The following is a 17,367-nucleotide window of genomic DNA, read 5'->3' as shown; positions in this document are numbered from 1 at the left end:
GGGAGGAGCGCACAGCCCCAGCCGCAGCAACAGCTGATCGGCGGCGGCACGGAGAGCCACGTGGAGGCGGCTCAGCCTCCGATAATCAAACGGCTGCTCCGCACCGCAGGCAGGGCGGCGGCTAAACAAGCGCCGGTACCGGCGGCACCGCAAGCAGTGGCACCGACCCCGGGGAAACGGCGGTGCAGAGCGCACAGGCACACAGCCTGCAGGCACCGGAGGACACCGCCCGTGCGGCACCGCCCATAAGCGTGCCGAGCACGGTGTGGACGGGGCCGAGATCCCTTACACGTCAGGGGGCGGAACTACCCCCTCAAGGGAGGGGGAAGGCTGCACACAAAACAAGGCACCGCAGCCCCTCTTCAGACAGGGCTGCAGAGTTGCTTTCTCTCAGCCCTCCGCTCATGCTGCAGACTCCGACTAGGAGGCAAGGGTCCCCCCTAGCCTACCTGGAGCCCCCATCTCCATTTTTACAACCAGCCTCGCCCTGGCTGGGACCATCTTCACCCTTCCTGGGGTTTGAGCCGCTGGAATGCTATCACAAATCACTCTCTCCAGTGTCCCAGGTCTCTCGACGATCTCGCTCCCCCAGACGCAGAGGGTATGCACCAAGGGAGTGGTCTAGGTCACCTTCCCAAGAGCAGTGCCCATGCTGCCATGGTCGCCCCTATCATGCGGGGCATAAACACCACCGGCAGTCTACCAGGGAAAGATCCCCACAGACGGTCCCGTATCCCCGGGGGCAATCGCGAACGGGGACAGAGACTCAAGTATCTCAGGGGGAACTGGTTATGGAACCCCTAGATTTTTCCCTTGCAAGCTTCCAGCGAGCGGATGTACCATCACCAACAGGAACCGGAAGGGTCCAGAGAGACGTACCCTAGTGGTTCCTCGCTCTCCTCCCCGGACGAGGCTACGGCCCCAGGGGATGTCCATCCTCCGGACGATCTCAAACAGTTCCAAGAGCTGTTTTACGAGGGTGGCCTTCACGCAAGGCATCCAGACAGCAAAGGTGCAAGAGAAACACCATAAGCTCCTCAAAAATCTGAGACCTCCGGCCTCCTCCAAAATAGCAATACCGCTTGATGACGCAATCTTGGAGTCCGCCACTATGATATGGCAGACTCCTGCGACTATTCCGCCTGTCCACAAGAGAGCGGATTAAAAAATAAATAAATAAATAAATAAATAAATAAAATACTTCGTGCCGGCAAAGGGCATGGAGTTCCTGTTCAGCCACCCACAACCAAATTCCTTGGTGGTGGAGTCGTCGCAACACAGGGAAACAGACAAACATGCCAAGAAGCTAGAGCTGTTCGGCAGAAAGGTCTACTCCTCCTCCACTCTACTGTTGCAAATGGCAAATTACGCAGTGCATCTAGCGAAGCATAATTTCGACAACCACACTAGGTTAACCTCCCTCATGGGCTCGCTTCCAGAGGGCAAGAAACCAGTGCTCAAGGCCATCATGCAAGAAGGCTACGCGGCCTCGAGGACGGGAGTTCAGATCGCCCTGGATGTTGCGGACACAGCAGCACGCTCCACAGCTACGGCAGTGGTGATGCGAAGGGAGTCCTGGCTCCAGACTTCGGGTATACCGAGGGCCTGCAGACAAAGATAGTCGATCTTCCCTTCGACTCGCAGAAGCTGTTTGCTGAATTAACTGACTTGGTCCTTCATTCCAGTAAAGATTCAAGAGCCACACTTAGGACCCTGGGGATTTACACCCCTCCATACAGAAAGAAAAAGTACTACCCTCAACAAAGACGGTACCAGTACCAGCAATAGCGTCCCCAGTACCACAGGGGTTACGAGCAAGGGCGACATCAACAGCACCAGCAGTACAGAACTCCCAGGCGACGTTCCCAACAGAGCCGTGCGTCCTCGGGGCAGGGCCAAAGGCCACAAGTTTGACACCCAGATCCAGGGCTGCGCCATCACTACCATCACACAAGGTCATCCGAAGCGGTTATTCCACCATCGCCTCCGACCATTCTATAACCAGTGGCAAAGGATCACCACAGACAAATGGGTGCTGGAGATCATAGCCACGGGGTACGCCATCCCCTTCCAGTCGCTCCCACCGCCATGACCTCCACCCAGGCCCCACCTCCAGGAGGCCTCCCACGTAGCGAGGCTCAAGCAGGAGGTAGACCATCTCATGCTCATAGGGGCAGTGGAAAGAGTGCCGGAGCAACTGCAAGGGAGAGGGTTCTACTCGAGGTACTTCCTCACGGGGAAAAGACAGGAGGCTGGAGGTCCATCTTAGATTTCGAGGCCTCAACCGGTACCTGCGCAAGCAACGCTTTCGGATGATCACAATCGCCTCCATCCTTACGGCACTGGACGATGGAGATTGGTTCGCAGCCCTCGACTTACAAGACGTGTATTTTCACATAACTATTCATCCGGCTCACCTACGATTCCTCTGGTTTTCATGGTAGGCAAAGAACATTTTCAATACAAGGTCCTACCGTTTGGCCTCTCCTCGGCCCCCAGAGTCTTCACCAAGACCTTGGCAGTGGTGTCAGCCTACCTGCACAGACAGGGGGTATTTATATTCCAGTATCTGGATGACTGCCTACTCAAAGGGGCCTCGAAGGAGGAGGTACTACGCATGATATGCGTCACAGCAGGCACGTTCTCTTCGCTCGGCCTGATTATCAATCTGACAAAATCAAAGATAGACCCCACACAGGACATAGAGTTCATAGGGGCACGTATAAATTCTATTACAGTGAGAGTGTATCTACCAGAGACTCGCTTTCGGGCCATCAGCTCCCTCGTGCAAGTCTTCACCTTCAGCCCTACGGTGCCGGTTCTGACGTGCTTACAGCTGCTGGGCCACATGGCAGCAGCGACGTTCGTAGAACAGAACACCAGGTTACACATGCGCAGCATGCAGCACTGGCTGGCGAGCGTATACAAACCGGCAGCACACACCGTTCACAGGGTGGCGTCGCCCACAACAGAGGTGCGCAAATCCCTGCAATGGTGGGTAAACCCCGAGAACCTGCTAACAGGGGTACCCTTCCACCAACCACACATATCGGTTTCTCTTACTACAGATGCCTCCCTCATAGGGTGGGGAGCACACATGGGCGAAGAGGTGATGCAAGGGCTGTGGTCCTCCACGGAGCAGTCACTGCACATAAATATACTGGAGCTCAGAGCAGTGTTCAACGCCTGCGGACACTTTCGAGACCATATAAAAGGCAAAGTAGTCGGGATCAGTACAGACAATACCTCCACCATGTTTCATATAAATCGGCAAGGAGGAGCTCGGTCCCGTGCCTTATGTGCGGAAGCAGTCCGGTTGTGGAACTGCTGCATCACCAACAATATAACCTTGAAAGCCTCGTACTTACCAGGCGCTCACAATGTGAAGGCAGACCAGCTGAGCAGGCGTTTCGCAGTCACGCACGAGTGGCAGATCCGTCCCGATCTGCTGCGACCGATTTTTCACGCATGGGGTTTTTCCCCAGATAGACCTGTTTGCTACTCAGCACAACAAGAAGGGCCCACGATTCTGCTCCAGGGCAGGACTGGGACGGGGGTCCCTGAGTTACGCTTTCGCGATCTCATGGAGGGGCCCCCCTGCTTTACGCTTTCCCTCCCACAGTGCTCATCCACAAAGTGTTGCAGAAAGCCAGGAGGGAAGGAGCCTGAATGATCTTGATAGTCCCAACGTGGGATCGACAGCAATGGTTCCCCCTACTCCTGCGCATGTCAGACCGGCCACCGATGCCCCTTCCGGTGGTGCCTTATCTGCTCACGCAAGCCCAGGGGTCCATAGTGCATCCGCACCCCCAAGGCCTGCGACTACAAACGTGGTTAATCCATGGCTCAGCTCCCTAGAGAGCACATGTATGGAGGAAGTGCAGCAAGTCCTAGAAAGTAGCAGGAGGACTTCCACCAGGAAGACCTACAAGCAGAAATGGACTCGCTTTACGGCATGGTGTTCTATCAAACAGCTGGCCCCCCTTTCAGTGCCTATGCCTGTGATATTAGAGTATTTACTGGACCTCAAGAGAGGAGGACTCTCACTATCCTCGTTAAAGGTCCACCTTGCCGCCATTTTGGCCTTCAGACACGAAGAGGAAGGGCACACGGTGTTCGACCATCCCATGGTTACCAGGTTCCTCAAAGGGCTGGTAAACCTATACTCCCCTCGGAAACTGCTTCCACCTTCGTGGAACTTGGACCTGGTGCTTAATGCGAAAACGGGACCACCGTTTGAGCCTTTGGCCATGGTTTCCCTCCGCCTCCTTATGATAAAGACGACCTTTCTTCTCGCAATCACGTCAGCTCGCAGGGTGAGCGAGCTTGCGGCAGTTATGGCAACGCCACCCTGCGCTGTTTTTTCCAAGGAGGCGGTAACCATACGGCTGCATCCAGCCTTTGTTCCTAAAGTTTCTTCTGAGTTTCATACTAACGAACCTATCGTTTACCCTCGTTTTATCCAAAGCCTCATAACTCTAACAAAGAGGTGCGCCTACACCTCCTGGACATGAGGAGGCGCTAGCTTTCTATATAGACAGGACCAAGTCCTTCCGGAGAACGGATAGACTCCTAGTCTCTATCGCTCCCAAATCAAAGGAGAATGTCTCTCTTCTCAGAGAATCTCGAAGCACATCGTATCTTGCATAAAAATGTGCTACGAACTCAAAAAGACTCCTTTACTGGCCATGCCCAGGGCTCATTCCACTAGGGCGGTGGCGGCATCAACAGCCTTTTTTCAAGGGCGTTGCGCTAAAAGACATTTGCAGAGCAGCGACCTGGTCATCCTGTGACACCTTCGCCAAACATTACGCCCTTCACTGGGTATTCCAAGAGGATACCCGTCTCTCGGCAGCGGTCCTCTCAGGGACAAGCTGCACATAATCCGATTACCCACCTCCTATCTTGAGTTACTGCTGGGTAGTCACCTAATATGGAGCACCCACGGGGACACTCGAAGAAGAAAGAAAGGTTACTCACCGTAGTAACGGTGGTTCTTCGAGATGTGTCCCCGTGGGTGCTCCACTACCCGCCCATCCTCCCCGCTCCGGATCTCTGTTTAGTGTTTTGCAGGAGCATCCGAGGTGGTTGGTCAAGGAACTGGCGGGGACCGGATCGCGCACGTGGCCAGGAGCGCGCAAGGAAGCGGCGCGCACCGGCGCATGCGCAGTCCGGCAGAAACTGCTTGGAAATTCGATCTGTGGCTCCGGGCGAGCCCGACACCTAATGTGGAGCACCCACGGGGACACATCTCGAAGAACCACCGTTACTACAGTGAGTAACCTTTCTCTCCTCTTGCCTAGTTCCAGGGACAAAATTGTTATTCCAGTATATCAAGTCCTGCTAATTTAAAGAGTGAAGGAAATTTTGATGGGACACTGGATCACTAATGTGCGTATGGACTAAAGTTGAGTCTGCACCCACACATCAGATCTGATGTGTTGATTCCAAATATTCCATGGCAGGTTAGGTCTAGAGTGGTCTAGAATGAGTGTAAGATCGGCATAGGTGCTGATTCCGTGGGCACGCTGAAACTGGAGCACCCATGGGGAAGTACTGGTGGGTGTTGAGCACACGCCACTAGTCCCCCTTTCCCTTACATGCTCCTCAAGGCTGCCTACTCATGGGTGGGCTCTGTGAATCGGCACCTCCCTCTCCCTCCCCATGCCTTCTTCCTGCTGTGATCAGGTGTTCAGGAGGCTTGTGTAGGGAGGAATGAGCATGCAGTGTATTCGGGGGAGAAGACAAAACTGGGTGGGAAGTGGCAACATGTGGGTGGGGCGGGATGGAGAAAGCATGGGGCAGGGTGAGGCTTTAGTGGAAGGAATGGACTGAGGCAGGGCTTGGGGCAGAGCTGGGAATCTAGCACTCCCCATGGGTTTTGCAAGTTAACACCTATAGCGATCAGCTAGCAAGAGTTCAGCGTCGTTAAACCTGAGTTTTGCTCTAGCTTTCGTGTACCTATGGAACATCACCACCTTAGCTCTTATCCAGTAGTGGTAGACAGTGTTCCCTATAAAGCTGAATGCTTGGGCGGCTGCCCAGGAGAAATTCAGGTGCCATCCACCCAGCTTGATTAACTGAGCGCCCTCAGCGAGCAGCAGCTTTTTTTATTGGTGGTGCATATCCACATGAACGTTGGTGCATATAACAAAATATATTCTGCCCATGGATGGGAAAAATTAGCATGGACACACTGGTGGTAGAGCTTTACCTTTGTAACTGAAGAGGATGAAAAGGATCCCAGTCACTTCAGAGTTCCAAGGAAGCGTTAGATCGGGGTCAGCAACGTTTCCAAGGTGGAGTGCTGAAATTTGGCCTTTTGACCTCTAGGTACAGTCCAAATGCCAGTGATACTTTTTAAAGTCATTAATAGTCCTGCTTACAACAGCTTCATTAACAAATAAATAAAGAGGCAGAGCTTTACCGTTCAGTAGTTCCCAAACTTTTCAACATCAAGTCCCCTTTTGGATTTCTGAGAAACCCTCACACCCACCCCCCTCTTTTTTACCATCATCCAACCCCCTTTTAACAAAAAATTGAATTCCTACCCCTGCATGTCAAAAGGACTCTGTTTTGGATTGGGGTCACTGACCCACAGAAAAATAAGTCAGGGACCACACAAGTGAGATACCAAAAAAAAATGCCCCACAGATGTGGCCCCGACTGAGAGACCTCACTCCTCTAACACCCCAGCCCTGTGAGGAGAGGGGAGGTAGGACTGAGGTTCAAGGCCTCAGACCAGATTAATTCTTCTGGGGTTCCAGGGTTAGTGGAATTTGTGGGCCCCTCTACACTCTGACGTGGGGCCAAATATGAAGGATCCAGTATGCGGGACAGGACTGCCAGTGAGTGAGATAGGGATGGTGTGCAGAATCTGGGTGGAAAATAAGGTAAAGGAGCAAGCTGGGGGGTAGGAGTCTGGGCAGGGTGCTGAAGGGGACAGCTCGGCTGATATCTGGGGGTCCTGCATCTGCGTGCCAGGTCTTGGGTCTCAGGAAGCACATGTGCTGCTTCCCCTCCCCAAACAGCCAATGTGTTTCCTGAAAAGTCAGCTCAGTTGCCCACCAGCGACTTCCTTCCTGCATGAGGGGCAGGGGGGAATGGGAGTCCTGGGTCCGTGCCAGCTCCAACTGCTCAGGCAGCACATGGCTGCTGTGGGGAGCGAGGAGCAGGACGCATGCTGCCTGAGCAGCTGGAGCTGGTGGAGACCCAGGACTCCTACTCTCCTGCACCCCTGCACAGGAAGGAAGCAGACGGAAGGAAGTCTCCAGGGGGCAACATACCCTGCTTTTCAGGAAACGTGCTGGCTGTTTAGGGAGTCGCAGCGCACGCACTTCCTGAGAGGCCGGCTCTGATGTGCAGCTGCGCAACTCCACGCCCCCCCCCCCCCCCCGCATGCCGCAGAAAGCCAGCACTAGCTCCATTTTTGCAGGAGGTAATGCTAGTATGGGCTCTTTCTTTGGTTGAGGGGGATTGGTGGGGGGTCTGGGTCACCTCATGCCCCCCCCTGGAATTTCTTCATGCCTCCCAGTTTGGGAACCTATGGTGGTGGTTGGTAGCATTAGCTGGTCTTTTGTTAAGCCGCAGGCAGCACAGCTTTGAGCAAGCTCCAGGCTGCATGGGGGAGGAGAAGTGGGGCTGAACTCCCACCTGTCATGCCGATGAAAAATCAGCTCGTGTGCCATTCTTGGCACACATGCCGGGGGTTGCTGACCCCTGCTGTAGATGAATGCTGAGGAAAGAGGTGTGTTTTCCTGCCATTTTGCAATACACTGGTTTGGATCTAGGGGTGGTGGGTTTTGGTGAAGGGTGGGAACAAACTAGCAACTCAAAATGATCCTTTGTAGAGCAGTAAACATGCTTACTGTTGCTGAGTCAGTCAGGAGTGGGTGGACTCTCATTACAGGGCTGCTTCGAGTTATTCTAATATGATGTGTTCTTTTAAAAGCTTCACAGGTGCCTCAGAAACTTCTCAAAGGTGACAAGCCTTTGACTCACACAGATGTGTGGGAGGGATTTGACATTCGATGGATTTTTACTCATCTGCAAACCAGTGCCAATTTATATATTTATTTTTAAATGTACCAGCCGTAGGGCAATTTTTTTTTCCTCCCAGTCCTTTTTTGGTCACTCCTCTCATGAGTCCTGGATGCCGTGCCATCCATTCTTAGCCAACTGTGTCATATCTGATTACTCAAAATGCAGTGTGCTTGGGTCCTGAGAGCTGCCTTATCTAGAGACTGCAATGTCTTCTGTCAGAATCAGCGAAAGAAGAGCAGTAAATAATGAATGATACAGATGGTGCTATCAGTCATTAAATATTAAATACAAAGAACGTTTCACATTAATGCTTAAAAATAAGCTTATGGAGGCAAAGGTATTTTGAGAAATGGTCACCAAAGCAGCCTGTGCTCATATCCCCCTTGCATGTAGACACCAAGATGTGTTTGGACTCTGGTTAGAGGGTATGCCAGCCAGCTCTTAACATTTAAAGCACAATAATCTATACAAAGCTAATTGCTGTACTTAGATGCACTTATTATGTGTCTTCAGCAGAATCCCCAGATGTGACAAAAAGTAGCTAGCAAATAATTTTAGGCATGATTATATGACATACACTGCAGTGTTACATGCATAGTACGTTCTAGGTGTAGTGTGGTACCCAGTCTGTCACTTCTTGGCAATACAGACTACTCAGTACTTTCAGACTTCAGATGAAATGAATGGTGCCAACTGGAAGGTGGAGGGTTGTGGAGAAAAAGGCATAGGAGCAGAGTTTCAGGCAAGGAATACTAAGATACTATATGGAAGTGGAAAAGTTGCTCCCAGTTTCTTCAATGTTTGATAAACAGTTCTCTGGCACTTTTGGGTGTGTCTACACAGCTGCTAGTTTGAAATTGCTATGTGAGCGTCTACACGGCACAGCCGCTATTTCGAAATCATTTTGAATCATTTTGAAATAGCGGTTGCCTTATTTCAAAGTAGGTAAACCTCATTCCAGAAGGCACAGTGCCTATTTCGAAATGGGTATTTTGAAATAGTGGCTGTGTAGACAGGGAAAAGAGCCTATTTGGAAGTAAGACCTAGTGCATCCAATGGCTCTATTTTGAAATAGCCTCTGTTGTATGTAGATGTGCTATATCAAAATGGCAGACCGCTATTTCAAAATGCATTTTGTGTGTAGCTGCGCTATTTTGGAATTCCTCTTCCAGAATAGCTTATTGAAGAATAATGCTGCTATGTAGACACGGCCTTAGAGACAAACAAATTCATTACTTAATGAGCTTTCGTGCTTTCAGTTCATGGCGTAATAAATTTGTCTCTAAGGTGCCACAGGTCTGCTTGTCATTTGTGAAGCTATAGACTAACACGGTTACCCCTCTGAGACTTTTGGTTTCTTGTGATCATACTCTGAGGCCACTGCCCTTCAGATTGGGAATGTACAGACCAAATGTTTCGTAGTGTCAGTGAGGCTAACTAGCTAAAAATGTTCTGCCTTTGCTTATGTCCAAGGGGGAAAAAATAACCAGGCAGAATTCAAGTCTCAGTGCTGGTCACCATGCCTGTGTCTCCACGTGCTGCTTCTTCCGGAAGAAGCAGCACGCTAATGAGCTATCCAGAAGATGCTAATGAGATGCGGATGCAAATTTTCCATGCCTCATTAGCATATCAGCATGTGGTTCAGGGAAGAAGGGGCTTCCAGAGGGAGGGTTTCCGGACTCCAAAGTACACATGCTGGCACGTGGCCCACGGGGATCATCAGGAAGGAGGGTTTCATTCTGGGACATCCGTGTGGGCCGCACATCTGCATGTATACTTTGGAGTCCGGATGAGATTCTTCCGCACTCCGAACCACATGCCCATACACTAATGATGCATGGAAAATTTGCATCTGTGCCTCATTAGCATCTTCTGGATAGCTCATTAGTGTGCTGCTTCCAGGGGAAGTGGCACGTGGAGACACAGCCCATGAGAGTAAACTGGACTGAAATGTGTCTTTACTTGCATTTAAACATATTTTATTGCTCTTTTTTGCATACTCAACAATCTTGTTTTCTCAGATGGTCCAGCTGCATATCCGGTCCCAGTACAGAACACGAAACCACAACTCACTGTCAGCTTCACGTCAGGAGACATTAGTTTAATGAATAACTACGACGACTTGTCTCCTACTGTCATCCGCTCAGGGTTGAAAGGTACAAAAGAGATACAGTTCCTTCCCTCACATACATAGTTTTTCTTCCAATGTTTTAATTTATTGTCTATATTGGGGTGAGCAAACTTTTTACGTTGAGCCCCACTTTTTGTCCCTGCAATTAGCATGACCTCCCCAGTCTGTCTAGTGTAATCCAAACCGACAGAAATTTCAGCTTTGTTCATAAGAAAAAGAAACCTTTCAGCATGTGTAAGAAAATAAGTCTGTAGAATGTAAGAACTTCATTAATCAGTATATAAATGTGAATACACATATCTAACAACAGTAACATATTTCAACATTTTTAATGAGATGGATGAGCCTGAGACCCAGCAGCCAATCATGCTGTGCCTCCTTATGAAATTTTATGCACCCACCCACCCGCCGAGGGGGCCTTCTCCCCACTTTGCTCACTCCTGGTCTATGTGGTTGCAGTTATTATTGTCTTGTCTCTTGTATGCTGGTACCTGCTACACTGATTCTCATTGACAGCAGTGACACCTACTGATTTAAAAGCAAAGCACGGCTATTAGACTTCTTGTTTTTGAAATAAGCAGATAGTTGTTTATATATATATTTTAGAAGACATTTATTATATTAAAAACTAACTAAAATAGTTCACTTTCCCCCAGGCTAATACCACAGTGGTCCTCTCTATACATGTTTTGTTTATATATGCCCCTTTATCTGCAGGGTTTTTTTGTATCCTAAATTCACTGTGGGATCAGTCATTCTTGTAGCAGCTAAATGTAATTTATAGCTGGTAGAGTTATTGAGTATTAGGTAGAAATATTAAGATGCAAAACTAGAAAACTTAGAAAACTAAAACTCCAGGAATTAGTTATAATACAGTAGTCAATTAAACATTTACTAAGTTTTGTCTATGTGCATGTACACACAGAAAGTCTATAATTTTGAGCCAGATTCCAACCTTTTTACATATTGAGTAGTACCTTACTCTATAATTAGTACCATTATAATCGGTGGGACTCCTTGCAGAATATGAAACTGGCATTAAGCTGCCGCCCCAACTGGGAGCAGTGTTTTGCTGTGTCCAATAGGTGAATGCTTGCCGCAGATTCCCCTTTGTTGAGTGACCAGGTTTGTGTATGCAGAATGTGGGAAAACTAGAAAAAATGACTTCTTCAAGCAAGTTCAACAGCAGTCCATATACAGACATTCAAATTAACAAATAACAAGTAGTCCTGTAGCACTTTAGGGACTAACAAATTTATTAGGCCATGCGCTTTCATGGTTAAAACCCGCTTCTTCAGATTAATAGAGTAGAAGAATAGAATCTAGGGTTTATATAGCAGGGGTGGGGGGCTGCTAAGGAAAGGAGGGAGAAGGTTAACCTATCACTAGTAGGACCACTTAATTCAGATCTGAGTTTGCTGGGAGGAAAATGAAATCACTTGGGCAAATTTGGGGCTTTTTACTGGAATATTTTAAATTTTATGCATTGTAAAAATTGACAACCATGGGTGTGATATGGAGTAATCACTTTATTCTCAGCTGAATTCTCACAGAAAAACAGTAACAGACAAAAGCACCGTATCATCTGTGTGCAAACACATGTCACAAAGCGCTTGGCCCATGTCTGATCTCTCAGTCTTTTGTCCTCATAGGAAACCTGCACAACATCTTCAAAAGGCAAGCCTGGGGCTTACATTCATAACTTTGCTAAACACTAGAGATCATGGACTTAATAAAGACCCTGAATTTGTGGCTTTTCTACAACAATCTGTAACCCACTGACACCACCCCAGCTTTTTTCCCCTTTTGTGACCGAAGAGGTGTTAATGGCCCAACTTCACCTCAAGTGACCCTTTGAAATACTCATTAACTATTTATTAAACAGTCTCTTCTACTTTGTATTTGGTTGTGACTCTGAGTACGTTCCAAAACCTACAGAAGAGCTCTGTGTAAAGTCAAAAGCTTGGGCCTCTCAGATCAACTGAAGTTCCAAGAAAAGATTTTACCTCACCCATCGTGTCTCTTTGATATCTTGAGACCAGCACAGGTACAACACCACTCTGTTCAAAAGGGACATGGCAGATTGAGCATCCCAGAGTGCAGAGTGTGTCTAGCCTGCCTTCTATTTGTGGTTTATAGGTAAAACTCTCTGCAGGTCTGCTGTATATTCCTCGCACACACACAACTGCCGTTGACCTGGAAGGCAGAAGCACAAAATATTGTTCCTGTGCTCTTGTGGAGGTAGGTAGGGGGTTGGAGGATGTCAGGGACAGAAAGCAACACTCCAAAGTGAAGGCCTAGGCAGATGTTTCTAGGAGAGGGATCTTTGTTGATCAAAATAAATTAGTTGTGTATGAACTGATACCTACATTGTATATAACATCTATAATACATTATTTGCTCCTCACTGATTTTACATACAAAAATGTTGGCCCTGAGATACATTGTAGACTCTTTGGAAAGCTAAAGAAGGCAATATATTTTTACACACCTGATATATTTTATGAAAGATAAAGCAGAAAATATTTCAAAAGTGCGTAAGTGAGATATTAGTCTAAGTTTCATTGAAAGTCAGTGGGACTTAGGCCTCTAAGAGTTAAGTTTTTAAGTGTTTGTAGGCATTGATCTTTTAAATGTTTCAGCACCCACCTGACCCTGGAATCTAATTTCTGTTGACTTTCAGTGAAAGTTGGGATCCGATGTAACTTTTGATCATGGGACTTGTTCCTCTGTTGATTGTGCTTATTGGTGTCATTGTCTTACCCAAGTGGTGTCTGCCCTTTGTTTATTTCAGATATAGTTGTGCAGTGGTGTACGCAGGGAGACCTGCTGGCGGTAGCAGGCATGGAAAAGCAAACTCAGCTTGCTGACCTTGGTAGCAGTTGCATTCTGAAAAGTGCACTCATCAAATTCTACAATATTCGTGGGGAACATATCTACACCTTGGAGACACCTGTGCAGGTAAATGATGTTTTTGAAGTCAGCTATGGTGGTAAAGCCAGTGCTTCCATTAAGTATTCATGTACATTAACCAAATTATAGGTCTACATCACTTCGTGTTCAACTAAATGTGTTTAACAAATTCTAAGTTTTTAGTCTCAGAGGTCGAAAAATCTGACCCGCAGAAACTTACCTATAAAGAATAATAATAATAATGTGTATTATGGGAGGGCCTTGAGTTTCAGCTGAGATCGGGACCCCATTGTGTGAGGCACTGTCCTGACATATGCTCTAAGAGACAGCTGCTTGAAAAACTTTACAATCTAAATAGACAAGACAGACAAAAGGATGAGACACAAGAAATTAAGGACCACAGAGACTAAGGTCCTGATTGTTAAAAGTATGTAGGCCTTGGTGTGGTCAGTGGTGCAATGCCTAATTGATTTAGTAGCTTACACCTCATTTTCCGAAGGGATTTATCCACTTAGGAGAAAAATCCTGGTGACAATCAATGAAATTTTGGTTCTTAAATGCCTAAATCCCTTTTGAAAATAAGGTTTAAGCTCCTAAATCAGTCAGGTGTTGCAGTACTGAGCACAGTGCCACTGAAATGTCTTTAACAATCTGTGCTTTGCCCAAAGTCACACAGGAAATCTGTGGCAGACCTTGGAATTGAATTCATATTTCTTGAGTCTAAATCCAATACCTTAGCCACAGGACTATCCTCATTCGCTGTTATTTCCTTACATATACTGGACGGCTGTCTTAGTATAAGGATAGGACAACCTGATAGAACAGGAGGTCCTATGATGTATGACTCTTTTATGACTTTTATGGGGATGGATGGCATTACACGTAAAACAGAACTCTGTGTTGGGAGTTTTTCCTATACCCAGGTTCACCACAGACCTGGGCCCTCTAAATCACTGCTGAATCACTATGCATTGTGGTCTGGGCAAGACTGAGGGCTGGGTGCGGGAGGCTAACCTCAAGACCACACCCTCTTTCTGGGAGACCCAGAGCCAAGCCCCTGCACTTGCCCACAGCCCAACAGAGTCTATTGGCAGCCCAGTCTGCAAGTGATGGAATGTTCCATAGATAAACAAGAAAGAGTGGGAAGAGGCAAGTTTTTTCTCGCATCAAGCCCTGCTATGAAAGCTGTTTCCTCTAGAACAGCCAATATATAAATGGGATGGTGCATTAGTTTTCTACCAGGACAATTCCTGATTCTACTTAATGGCAGAAAAACCTAAGCAGTGTTGAACATTGCAGAGATCAAATTACTGATGCGAAATTGATGCAGTGTGAAGCACTCCTGGTTCCTATCCCTGACAAAGCAGTTATCTTATGTCTTCACTGTAAAATACATTAAACTGTTGCTGTTTGTACATCCTGGATGTTTTTGTGGAGATTGAGAATTGATTGGGGGATTTTTAAAAATAACTCAGGGAGAATTTTTAGTCAATTTAGTTAGATTGTACATTACCAAGGCTATGTCTACATTAAGAGAAATCTTCAAAATAGCCATGCAAATGACCATTTCAGAGATTACTAATGAGGTGCTGAAATGCATATTTAGCGCCTCATTAGCATGCTGTCGCCCGCGGCTCTTTGAAATTGCTGTGTTTTGCTCCTGCATGGCTCATCCAGACAGGGGTCTTTTTCGAAAAGGACCCTTCCAACTTCGAAATCCCCTTATTCCTGTCTGCTGAAATATGTGGGGACAGCCTGGGTGGAAAGCCGCTGCTAGCCACAGAGTAGGAGTAAGAACTTCAGAACAGTTCACTGTGGTTTACTCGTAACGATGATGATCATTGTAGCAGTTTTTCTTGGGAATAAACTGTGTTTTACATCCCCATCTTCTCCTTGTGGTTTGGTACAGTTCGGTGTCCTGTATAACATTCAGTTATCAGCGCTTAATCCTGATCGTCAATGAGTGATTATATTGTTCATAAATAGATAACCTAGTTTTCTGGCTAGGATCTCTGAATAACATCATAAACCAGGGGATTATGCTCACTTAGTCATCCATTCCAGACGAAGATTTGCGTGAAAAATAATTCACAGTAGAAGCAGTACAGTCATCAGTAGCCTTTGTCCTGTCGGTGGCATTTTCCCAAAACCCACAGTATCCCCCAGCATCATGCAAAACCTGGATGGATGGAACAACAGTGGAAGGCCTTCAGCCAGTTTTGGGACTTACCTTGTGAGACACCACCTACTCTCAGCTCCTGTTGAACTCAGAGAGAGTTGGGAGTGCTCATCAGCACACACCCCGACCCTTCTTCATAAGTTTATCTTATTGGAACCATCCTCTGTACACAATTATCTGAGGCCTGTATAATGTTTGGGTATCAACCATACTAGAGATTCCAGCATTTGTTTATACAAATAATATATTTTAAAGACTTCCCATATAGTGCAAGCTTGTCAAAAGAGTATTGGCTGTTCCTGTAATCCTAATTGTTTAACATGTCCTCCCTGCTCCCTCTTGCCCAAAATCTGATCAAGCAAAGATAAGCCAAATTCTGTTCTTTAATGATGTTTTTCTTATCCGTAACACTTCACTTGCATTTTAAAATAAAGAGATGCTCTATTCATGTGTTCTGTATTGGTGGAGCGTTTACAAATCTTTTGTATTTGTTTGTTAAGCCATTATAACCACTTCCCCTGCATTAAGCAGAGATAGTGATGATGATAATTGGACTTGCTCAAGACTATCATGCAGTCTGGCTAAAATTGTTTATCAGGAATGCCTCAACCCAATTATGTCACTTCAGCACATCATTGGATGTTCAGCGGGGTCTTCAGTATCTCAGCCAACTATACCAGCTCTCATGAAACCATCCTCTGACTGGGTACAGCTGTTTCATAGCTTCCCCTGTAAGGGAGGCTACTACCACTGTCACTTCAAAATTGCCTTACTGCAGACTTTAAAAACATCTGTGATGTTGTGATCCTTCATTGTGTTTTATGGGTTGGACAATTTGCTTTGGTGATGATCCTTTCTGTGGGCTCTAAAATTCTGTCTTATATGGCCCAAAAAGATCCACAGCAGCAGGAATTTGGGCACTTAGACATGAATTCTGATCTCATTTTACATTCATGTATATTAATTCCATCTGATGAAATGGATTTTACCCATGAAGTCTCATGAGCTCATACATTTCTTCGTCTCTAAGGAGCTGCAGGACTACATGTTGTTTTTGTAGTGTATGGAGCTACACCAGTGTAAAATTGGGGTAAGTAAAGCAGAATCAGGTCACAGTAAACCACCTTTTTGGAGGTGGAGGGTGAAATCAACATGGTGCACTCCAGAAATGACTGTATACTTAGGAATATTAGTTTTAAGGCTGACCTTGATATAAAGTTTTTAAGTGTGGTGTATCAGTTATTTGAATATTCGTTCAAGAGGATGCTCTGTAATAAAGATTCTAGTTTTCTGTGTAATATTTTTTAATTGTTACAGAATCTTTTTTCCAATATTGTTAGAGTAGAAAAGTTGCTGTACAAATATGGGTTTTGTCAATACTGGCAGTTGAGCAGCAAAGCTTTTGTCACTGATAAGTACTTAAAAAAAATCCTGAATGACAGAAAGTGCTAGTCTCAGAGGGGTAGACTTGTTAGTCGGTAGCTTCACAAATAACAAGCAGTCCTGTAGCACCTTAAAGGCTAACTAATTTATACGAAGGTTGCGTCTACACTACAAGATAAAATCAAATTTAATAATATAGATTTTGTAACTCTGGAATTTATAGTTGGATTTTGACTGTCCTCACCTCCCCACGTGCGCCTCACAAAGTCAACTTATTGCTGCCACACTCGACTGGCTAACATTGACTGTTGCAGTAGTGCATTGTGGGAACCTGTTCCACAGTTCCCTCATCCCCATAGCGTTCTGGGTATGCTCGCTGGTCTTTGACATCATCTTCCCACATTCTGTTTTCCTCATTCCCTTCCCGTGTTTAGCAAAAGTCCATTCTTCCTGTTGGAAGGAAGGAAGAGAAGGAAGGAAAAGTAGGGCATCCACAGAGATGGCAAAAAAGTTAACAGAAATCTCTTTCTTCTGTAACTGAGTTCTCAACCGGCCATCCACTGAGTGTCCCCTCCACCCGTGTTTGCATCCAATCCCTGAAAATAACACAGGGACAAACTGTAGTCTCAACTGGCCCTCCACCCACTCTTTCCTACGTGAAGGGTGCAAAGTTAGAAGAAAGAGAATAGAAAAGTCTAGGAAAAAGATTTTTGTCTTC

At 46.7% G+C, this 17,367-nt stretch overlaps 1 protein-coding gene across 2 annotated transcripts in view; it reads left to right on the top strand.

The window, feature by feature from the left end:
* TULP4 (TUB like protein 4) overlaps positions 1-17,367 on the top strand; it is a 247,965-nt gene that overhangs the window by 198,467 nt on the left and 32,131 nt on the right. For both annotated transcript variants that reach the window (XR_012645013.1, XM_074990303.1), the window contains exons 6-7: positions 10,065-10,199; positions 12,969-13,135. Coding sequence is in view for 1 of the 2 variants with exons in the window: in XM_074990303.1 (XP_074846404.1) it covers positions 10,065-10,199; positions 12,969-13,135 (302 nt within the window). In the remaining variant the exon portion in view is untranslated. The remainder of the gene's footprint in view (positions 1-10,064; positions 10,200-12,968; positions 13,136-17,367) is intronic.

The sequence above is a fragment of the Carettochelys insculpta genome, chromosome 3, assembly GCF_033958435.1.
Source record: "Carettochelys insculpta isolate YL-2023 chromosome 3, ASM3395843v1, whole genome shotgun sequence".
In the NCBI taxonomy this organism is placed as follows: domain Eukaryota; kingdom Metazoa; phylum Chordata; order Testudines; family Carettochelyidae; genus Carettochelys; species Carettochelys insculpta.
This window is presented reverse-complemented; position numbering and strand designations above follow the sequence as displayed.